This window comes from Amborella trichopoda, chromosome 1 (assembly GCF_054954075.1).
Source record: "Amborella trichopoda isolate Santa Cruz 75 chromosome 1, AtrichopodaSantaCruz75HAP2 v2.0, whole genome shotgun sequence".
NCBI classification, from domain to species: Eukaryota; Viridiplantae; Streptophyta; class Magnoliopsida; order Amborellales; family Amborellaceae; genus Amborella; species Amborella trichopoda.
The window spans coordinates 45,874,798-45,884,017 of NC_142336.1; the positions used below are offsets into that span (position 1 = coordinate 45,874,798).

General features: G+C 35.7%; 1 protein-coding gene across 1 annotated transcript; it reads left to right on the forward strand.

Moving 5' to 3' along the window:
• The first annotated feature begins 990 nt into the window (after positions 1-990).
• Positions 991-4,260, forward strand: LOC18442249 (GDSL esterase/lipase At5g45950). The gene is made up of 5 exons (XM_006852472.4): positions 991-1,612; positions 2,499-2,629; positions 2,923-3,156; positions 3,575-3,827; positions 3,922-4,260. Exons 1-5 carry the CDS (start codon positions 1,318-1,320, stop codon positions 4,110-4,112), a joined length of 1,104 nt encoding a protein of 367 aa, XP_006852534.3. The 5' UTR covers positions 991-1,317; the 3' UTR covers positions 4,113-4,260.
• Positions 4,261-9,220: the final 4,960 nt, after the last annotated feature.

Consider the following 9,220-nt stretch of genomic DNA (forward strand, 5'->3'; position numbering starts at 1 on the left):
AGGCCATGTGAAAACAAACAAGGGTAGTTTAGTCTTATCTCATGCTACTTTTGGGTTAGGGGGTTATTTGAGAGGAAAGGTTGTTTGGGGAAAAAAAGTGAGAGAAAAGATTGGGGAGGGATAAGTTGCATAGACCGTCCAATTTAGGGGTTTTTTTTGTAATTTTCCCAAATAGAGATATTATGGAAAAAATACTCATAATTCTTTTTCAAAACATCCGAATCATATACAAATAATTATACAACAATCCAACTTTTTTAAAAATTTTGAGAACTTTTTTGAAATTCTTTTTATTTCTCCCGAGTTGTACACTCAACTTGGAGAAACTTGGCCTTGTCCATAGCCGAGTTACACAGCCAAGTCCAAGTGGGCCTCGGGCGAGTCACGGCACACGAAGTTCAAGTTCTGACCGGCGAATATTTAAACACTGAAAACTTACATGGCTAGCAAATTGATTCCCATATTTACACTACTAAAGCACAAAACCAAAGAATGAGACAAGCATTTACCAAGATATATTCCGACTAATGTGGACATATCAAAGCGCAAGAGGGCACTATGTTTTTCTTTCATAGATATTAAGAAGGTATTGCTTTTAATGGGTGTGATTTGCCAACCCTAATCCATCCACACCTCTAAATTTTATCAGAAATGTAAATTTGATATAAAGTATTTTTAGGATGGCTTGAGAATCTATTTTCATCTTTAATTATAAAATTTGAAATTTTAAAAATAGTCCAAATCAAGTAGATCAATAAACAATTAAATTTTTTGAAAATGAACGGTCCAGATAATGTGTTGCAAGATACACTATTTTACAAACTCAAAATCTTATTTTCTTTTCATATTCATACATGTCGATGTCGAGATGATCAATTAGAGGGTTTCTCAACATGCAAACAATTTTTTATGATGGATTTTTGAGGTGCAACTCTAATTCTACATTCTTATATAAACTTTTTCCTTTTATAATAGCTATTGAAAATATTTAATAACGATCAGACCTCTATGAAAAGCAGTAATTTCCGAATCTCCCCTGCCAAACTCCCCTGCCAAAACGAAGGATAATTGAACGGAGTAATTGGGCATGCATTGAAGGCCCCATCTCTTCATTGGGCATGCATTGAAGGCCCCATCTCTCTCTTTCTCTTCTCCTAAAACCCAAGTGAGGTCGTTGAGAATTCTATGCATCTCATAAAACCAGACCAGTAATTTACCATTCTTGACATTTGACAACTCCATATTGAGCAGACCCCCCACCCCATTTTACATATATAAGACTGTGATGGCCCATGGTGTATATGATTGCATCAATCCATGCATGAGATTAACATGAAGATCACAGTAGTGCACATGTTCTTAGCAGCAGCAGCAGCTTTACAAACCCTGCTATGGTGCACCTCGGGGCTCGACATCCGAGAAGTTCGAGCCTTAGCGGCTCGACACAATGTGAGCTGTGTGCTCATCTTTGGGGATTCAACTGTGGATCCAGGGAACAACAACTTCCTCTCCACTGATTTTAAGGGCAATTTTGTGCCTTATGGGAGAGACTTTGCAGGGCATCGTCCGACCGGAAGGCTAACAAATGGAAAACTACCTACTGATTTCATTGGTAAAACATAATAATGATCAATTGTTTTTATTTTTTCATGACTTCTTACTGCCACTACTACTAAATAGCTTGTCTAAACCTAATCCTTTTAATGGATTAATCTTCTGGTTTGTGAGTTAAGTAGGCTTTAGATATTTTTGGCTGTTGATTCTTCATCTGTGGAAAACAAGGGAATATACTTTTTGCCGTTACATGTTACAACCATAATAAGAAAACCATAATAATGATGTTTTGGAAAATAAGGCACTATCCGATTTCCACAAATGTTTTCATTTTTTATTTTTTGATCTCCACAAATGTTTTTATTTTTTATTGTTTTAATTTTTTATTTTTTTTATTTTGTAGGCAGGTTAGTACTTGGAAATTGGCCAATTGGGATGTAGTTTTGCTTTTAACATCAAAGCCCAATCTCAAATCTCAACAAATTGTTAGAGTACCAATGATGTGTACTCACCTAAGCAAAGTTAATCTCGTATCGTCTTTTGTTGGGAAGGATGACCGATGCCTTGGCAAATAGGGCCGGCAATGGGCTGGTTGGCTTGGCCCTCAAAAAAACTAGGACTTGGGTGCGATCCAAGGGCCGGGCCAGGGCACACCAGGCTGGGCAGGGCCAGGGTCAGCTTGGCTCTCTTTTTATTTGTTGTTTTGACCTGGACTCGCGCAGGGGTTGGGGTCGGGCCTTTCAGGCCCAGTTAGGATCGGGCCAGGCCTGGATGGGCACTATGGCAAATAGGGCGTTGCTAGGGCAGGGGTGGCCCAGCTCGTTGCCACCCATATAGGCCGGAGTACCTTAACGACAGTTTCAATGCGGTATAGTTTTCTTTTCAATTCTCAAGGCAGTATCAAAACGATAAATAATTGAATATTTGTTCTTTTTCTTTTTCAGCTGAGTTCTTGGGTTTGAAAAGCATAGTCCCAGCTTTCCTAGAGCGAGGTTTGACGATGGAAGAGCTTGTACATGGTGTCAGCTTTGCATCTGCCGCCTCCGGTTACGATGACTTCACCGCTAATATCACAGTACAAGCAAATGCCTTTAATTTCATGTGTTTTTGCTAGTATTAATGTTATTTGTATTATTATTTTTCATTCTATAATTATTAGGGTAAGCGTGTGGTTTAACCAGTGACACATATCTATATAGGAAAACAATGAAACAATTGAAATTAAAAAATAAAGACTTAATGCCTCCCAATTTCCTACTTCATTTGTATACATGGATGAAGGTTTCAGCCAATCCTGTTCCCCTTAATTTTTTATAATAATTTGCTCTTTCAAAGTTTTATTTTCCTGTTTCTTGATTTGTTTGACAGAATGTAATGCCGTTTTCGAAGCAAATAGAGTATTTGAGGCATTACAAGGCCAAACTGGCCAAGTTACTGGGGGTAAAGAGAGCACAAGAAACGATCAATAATGCCGTTTTTATCGTTAGTGCGGGGACTAATGATTTCATCCAAGACTACTACATAGAGCCCCAACGGTCTAAGCAATTTACCGTGGCTCAATATCAAGATTTTCTGGCAAACCACCTACTTCAAGACATCAATGTAAAGTTTGGCTCTTCCTCATGCTCCTTTATCCTATATACTTTGCATTAAGGACGGATACATATCAAGTCAACCTGCAGACAGTTGATTCGTGTCCATGTTTAGATCTGCGTCTTAGACTGAATGGGTTGAGTCCAGATCCGGGTCTAGCCTGGACCATATTTATGCATGGACATGATCTCGTACACACACATATGCGTGAGAATATTTCATATGATATTATAAGATATTATAATATTTTAGTATTTTTGATGTCTCTACCATACCTAGCTTGACAATGACAATAGCAGGGTGGGTCTGGTCCGGGTCCCATTGATTTGGAGTCATGACCAGGTCTCACTTGGGACCAATCAGATCGGAATCGACCTGGACCCAACCCAATTACAGTCCTACTTATTGCTAAAACATTTCTCTCTAGGAAATGTATAGAGTTGGAGGGAGACGATTTGCTGTGGTTGGAGTCCCTCCATTAGGATGTTTGCCTCTTGTTAAGACACTGTGGGGGGAGGTGGATTGTGTCACGAACCTCAATGAAGTTGCCGTCGCATTCAACCGCAAGATTAACAGCACTCTCACTTCGTTCATAAAAATGTTGGGTCCTGATGCCAGAGCTGTTTATTTTGACATATACAGCATCCTACTAGATGCAGTGAAAAATCCCATGAAATATGGTAAGAGAGAACCTTCCTTGTTTCCTTGTAAGTGCTTTGGAAATTTGAGACTATACTTTCTGTTTTGTTGGATTTTAATTTGTGAACATATCAGGTTTCACGGAGTCTTCAAAGGGTTGTTGTGGGACAGGGATGATCGAATTTGGCCAATCTTGCAAAGGCATGGGCACCTGCAAGGATCCTTCCAAATATGTTTTCTGGGATTCTGTACATCCCACAGAAAGAATGTATCATCTCATAGCAAGCTACGGCGTTACGAGGGATGTTGTTAAGATCTTGGTTTGAAATTTTCAAGATCTCTTGCATACATACCTTATGTTCAAGAAGCAGGCACCCTATGTTAATTTTGTTAGATCTACTGAGCTAAATTTAGTGCAGTATCAATGAAACAGAACCAGTTAAATAAAAACGAAAGAGTTTGATTGTTGTGTCCTCTTTATAGTCCATATATCTCATGATTTTGGAGTGTAACTAGGATTTTCAATACCTTGACCTTCATATAAATGCTGCAGCCCACAGAGTAGGGTTTTCAATGTCGCAAGGGATTGATCTACCATTGAAGCACATCTGATGCACCTAGTATTTGAATTTAAAAATGTCAACAAAGGACAGTTTGGGTGTATTATCGATATTGAGAGGAGGAACAACCCTCTGTCATTGTTAACACAGATATGGATGAACAAGTCTTTTGCATTATCTAACAATTCTGACCAACTAGTTATGGAAAAGTCTATTGTGAGTCCATCATGGTTTTCGATGAAATTAGAACATAACAAATACATCTTAAATAATTGTAAATACACTTTGGCCACATATCCATCCTTTTGGGGCTCCAATAATATTGCAGATCTCATGATTTGGAAAAACAGTAAAATGAATGTAAGAAAAGACAATTAAAAAGTACTGCTTTAAATTTAATTTAATTTGATTCTTTCCATATTCATGATTGCCTTGATCGAGACTATAACCCCTAAAATTTTTAGGTCTATCCGGAGAGGAGGGGTTGCATAAAAATGGGTAAAATATCACCCATTAGTAATTATATAATGGACAGTTTTTATGAGTTCCACAACTCATATGTAGAAATCAGTTCCCTCTTAAAATTCTATTTTTGCGATGGATTTTGGATCCAAGGTTTTAGGAATATAGGATCTCTAACATGAAGATCATTAATATGTAAGAGAAATAAATTTTGAAAAGTGAAAATAATAGTTTTATGATTTACATGCCCTTCTCACTTATGTGGCCGAGTTGCTTGTGCTCTAGGTCCGATGAATATTTATACGCGACAACATTAACCTCACCATTGGAAGTATTCAACTGTGTTTTCTTCAGGAAACAACACTTATTTCCTTTAGTAACAATAAGAGATCCCTTTGTTAGTTCATGTGTCCCTTATCAAATACTAAAATTGTACACTTCTTAGCATCCTCTTGAACTGAGGTTTAGATAAAGATATGGTACATGTCAGACATTCTTTTGCGGTAGCATTGTCCCAATCTCACTTTTGATATGTACATCACCTCTTCCCACAGCCTTTGAAGGACCACTTTTCCCCATCTTCATTGAGGCAAAATCTCCCCCTTCTGTATGACGAAAAACGGTGTCTATATGGGGAAACATGAAAATGATGCTGTGGTATCTACAACCCAATTATAGTTGCATGAAATTCATCCAATAATGATGCAATCATCACCACAATTTTCGACTACACCAACATGATCTTCGATGCCACTGCAGGTGGTCTCTACCGCCATCCTGGTATTGTCCTCTTTCTGTTCTCTTTAGATCCTTCAAGATCTTGCAATAGTGCAAAACACATCATCCCTTTTTGGAATTTGCCCCTAAACTTTATGTGATTTGTGACAAGAGCTTCTGAAGTGGATGTATTGCATGATTTTTCTTTTCATCTCCTCATTCAATAAACTAATTTTAGATTGACTCGGGGTCACTTTGCACTTTGCTGTTAAGTAGCTCATGGAGATCACCAATACCACCCAATTATTCGTGAGCTGATGACAATGCCCTACATCTCATTTAGATGCTCTGCAATGGAACCTCTGTACTTGAATTTCAAATTCACCAGCTTTTAGATCAAGAACGTCTTGTTCTCAGTTGTTTTTCTCATGAGCAGATCTTGTAGCTTGTTATATAGAGACTTGGCAGACATCTCACTTGACATATGGTAGAAAACAACATTGTCCGGCCATTTTCGGATTATACCAATAGTGTTGAGCAAAATCATCCTACTCGCTGTACTAGAATCCATCTTTTTATCTATGCACATGACCAAAAAAATGCTCCATTCTAATCTACTCACACGTGGTATGGCTTTACAATAAACTCACCGGCTGTTGAAACTCACATGTGGTGAAAACTCACCGGCGGTGGGAGCAACTGTGGAAACTCACCAGTGATGACAACTCATTGGCTGTTGAAACTCACCGACAATGAAATATCACTGTTGTGGAAACTCACCAATGGCAGAAACTTACTTCACCAATAGTTAAATTTTCTACCAGTGATATAGGGAGAACATTGATAGTCTGAGATCTTTCCACCAACAGTGCACACTAACTAATTGATACTGTGACCCAAATAATCTTCTCGTACCCACCATTGAAAAAATTTGAGCTTCGGAGGATACCCGCTTGGATGGCTCTAATACCACTTTGTTTGGCTTAGGCCAACAGTTTCTCTCACAATAATGCAGATAAAAGCGACAGAATATGTTTCTGCTTTGTACCTTTTGGACCAAAGGTTGAACACTTAGGTATGCCTGCGTGCATGTGTGTCAAGTAAGAAATATGAAACAAGCAAACTAGCGAGCATCAAATCAGGGTTTGAAAACTCGCCGAGTCGAATTGGACTCGCTCAGTTTGACTCGAGAATCGGCAGACACCGTGCCAGTTCCACTATGAAATCGGGAATCGCCCGTGTCCAGAGAGAACCGGGCGATTCCCAATAGTGAATCGCCGAGTCTCGCCTAAGAACATGGGTTGCACAGTGTTCTTTACGAATTTCATATTTTTTGTCATTTTCTTATCATTTTTCATCCTTTTCAGCCTTATAATCGAATCTTGCAGGCTTTAATTCAAATTTTTCAGTCATTTCAGTCAATAAAAGGTAGTAAAAATCACTGATTTTGATCAAAAAAATTTGGATCGAAAAGTGAGTTTTAGGGTTTCCACCATTTCACTAATTTCAAGCGAAAGAGGGCATCATTTTTTGTAAACTTTCAGGGTGATTGATTGTAAGAGTGTTGTTCAGAAGTTTTTGTTCATAATTTGTGATTATTTTAGAGGAATACATATCAATTTTGAATTTGAAGGCACGGGTACACGAAAAACAGGTAAGAACTGTATTTTTTTTTTTTGTTTCCTCTATTCTATCAAATTTACTCAATATTTTGCAAATAATATGTTAAATTTATAAGCGTTTGATTAGTTATAATATTGTTTATTATCACATGTATTCAATTTGATTATATTTATTCAATTTGAGTTGGATTTTTGAGAAAAAAAGGCTTATGTCTATGAAAAAAAATGGACTGAGTTTTTTTTTTTTTCTGCCATTCTCTCAATTTCAGTAAATATTTTGCAAATAATTTGTTAAATTTATAAGGCTTTGATTCGTTGTAGTATTGTTTATCATCACATGTATTCAATTTCATTTGATTTATTCAATTTGAGCTTGATTTTTGAGATTGAATAACTTATGTCTGTGAAGAACTGCGTTTTTTTTTTCCCCTCAATTCAATCGATTTTATTTAATATTTTGATAATAATGTGTTAATATTATAGAGCTTTGATTCCTTATGGTGTTATTTATCAAAACATGTATTCAATTTGATGTAATTTATTCGATTTGAGGTGGATTTTTTAGTTGGAATGACTGATGTCAGGTGGGTCTGTGAAGAACTGCGTTTTTTTTTTTTTTTTTTTTAAATTCATGATCAATTTTTTTGAAAAATCGTGATTTTCTGAAAAATTGTGACCAGTTTTTTATTATCATGAGGAATTAAACAATATTTTTAATTTTTATTGTTAAATTTCTAGTTAAAAAAATTGCATGTTGATAGATTATTTATGCAAAAAAATACATGTTATTATATTTTTAATGCAAAACTGTATTTTTTAATTTGACGTTAATGCAAAAAAATACATTAACTAATACATGCTGTTAAACTGTAATTTATTTTTAATGCAGTTTTGCATTAAAAATGTATTTTTAATTTTTAAATTTTTAATGCAAAAAATACATGTTGTTAAACTGTATTATCATGAGGAATTAAAGTGAATATCATTGTAAAAAAATCATGGCATGTATGATAATTATATTATCTTGCATTTTTCAATTTTATTATTAAATTTTTAATGCAAAAAATGTATGTTCTTGATAATTGAGTTGTAGCCATGTTTGGAGCTTGCATTTTTTGACTATATCATTGTAAATTTTATTTGTGGCATTGTGAATGACTATATCATTGTAAATGTTTTTTGTGTCAAATATACGTTTAGTGGTATTATGGATATTTCTTGATTCTAAGTGTGACTTATGCAGATTTTTTTTATCTATAATGTTGCATAATTTTTTTTTTTTCTCAATAGGAACTAATTCATGTTTGTTGAAATGAAGATTTGTGACAAATCCATATGTATTGGCATTGTGAATTACTATACCATTGTAAATATATTTTTTATTGATACTATATCAATGTAAATTTTTTGTTCTATACGTAGTGGCTGATATAGGCTATTTTTTTCTATAATGTTGCATAAATAAATTATTTTTCCCAGTAGGAATTACAATATTTTTGTCAAGTATTTTACATTAACAACAAATATAACTTCATGAACTACCCCTACATATTATCACTACACATGGTGATTATTTTTCATGTTGAACTGTCAGGTTAATTTTTAACTTTTTACATATTAAAGTTGAACCATGGCAAGATCTGTGGAAGATCCTGCATGATAACATGGGGTCAGACTTGATCCCAACAAAAAAGACAAAATTATTTGTAATTATTGCCAAAGAGTGATAAGTAGTGGGGTACATAATTTCAAGCAACACTTGATAGGGGTTAAGGGAGATGTTTTTGCATGCAATAGTATATCTAATAATGTAAGAAAGCAGATGACAATATTTCTCAAGGCTACCAAAGGTGAAAAAATTGCAAAGCAGATGATGGATGAGGAGATAGCTAGTTTATATACGCCATCAAGTGAGAATGATCCAAAAGAGCAATATAATAATGACTTCGAGATAACCATAAGAATGAGTTTACAGAAAACATACCAGAGGAAACATGGGTTTAGAATGCCTGGTAGTTATGACATGGGCATGCATGGTGGGCCTAGCTCAAACATGCATGGCGGGTTTAGCTC

Bases quoted from the DNA above. Each gene is read 5' to 3' on its own strand.
- LOC18442249 (XM_006852472.4), top strand. From the start codon at position 1,318: ATGCATGAGATTAACATGAAGATCACAGTAGTGCACATGTTCTTAGCA. The intron at 3,157-3,574 runs GTAAAGTTTGGC...ATTTCTCTCTAG, and splicing joins ACCTACTTCAAGACATCAAT to GAAATGTATAGAGTTGGAGG. The intron at 3,828-3,921 runs GTAAGAGAGAAC...TGAACATATCAG, and splicing joins GAAAAATCCCATGAAATATG to GTTTCACGGAGTCTTCAAAG.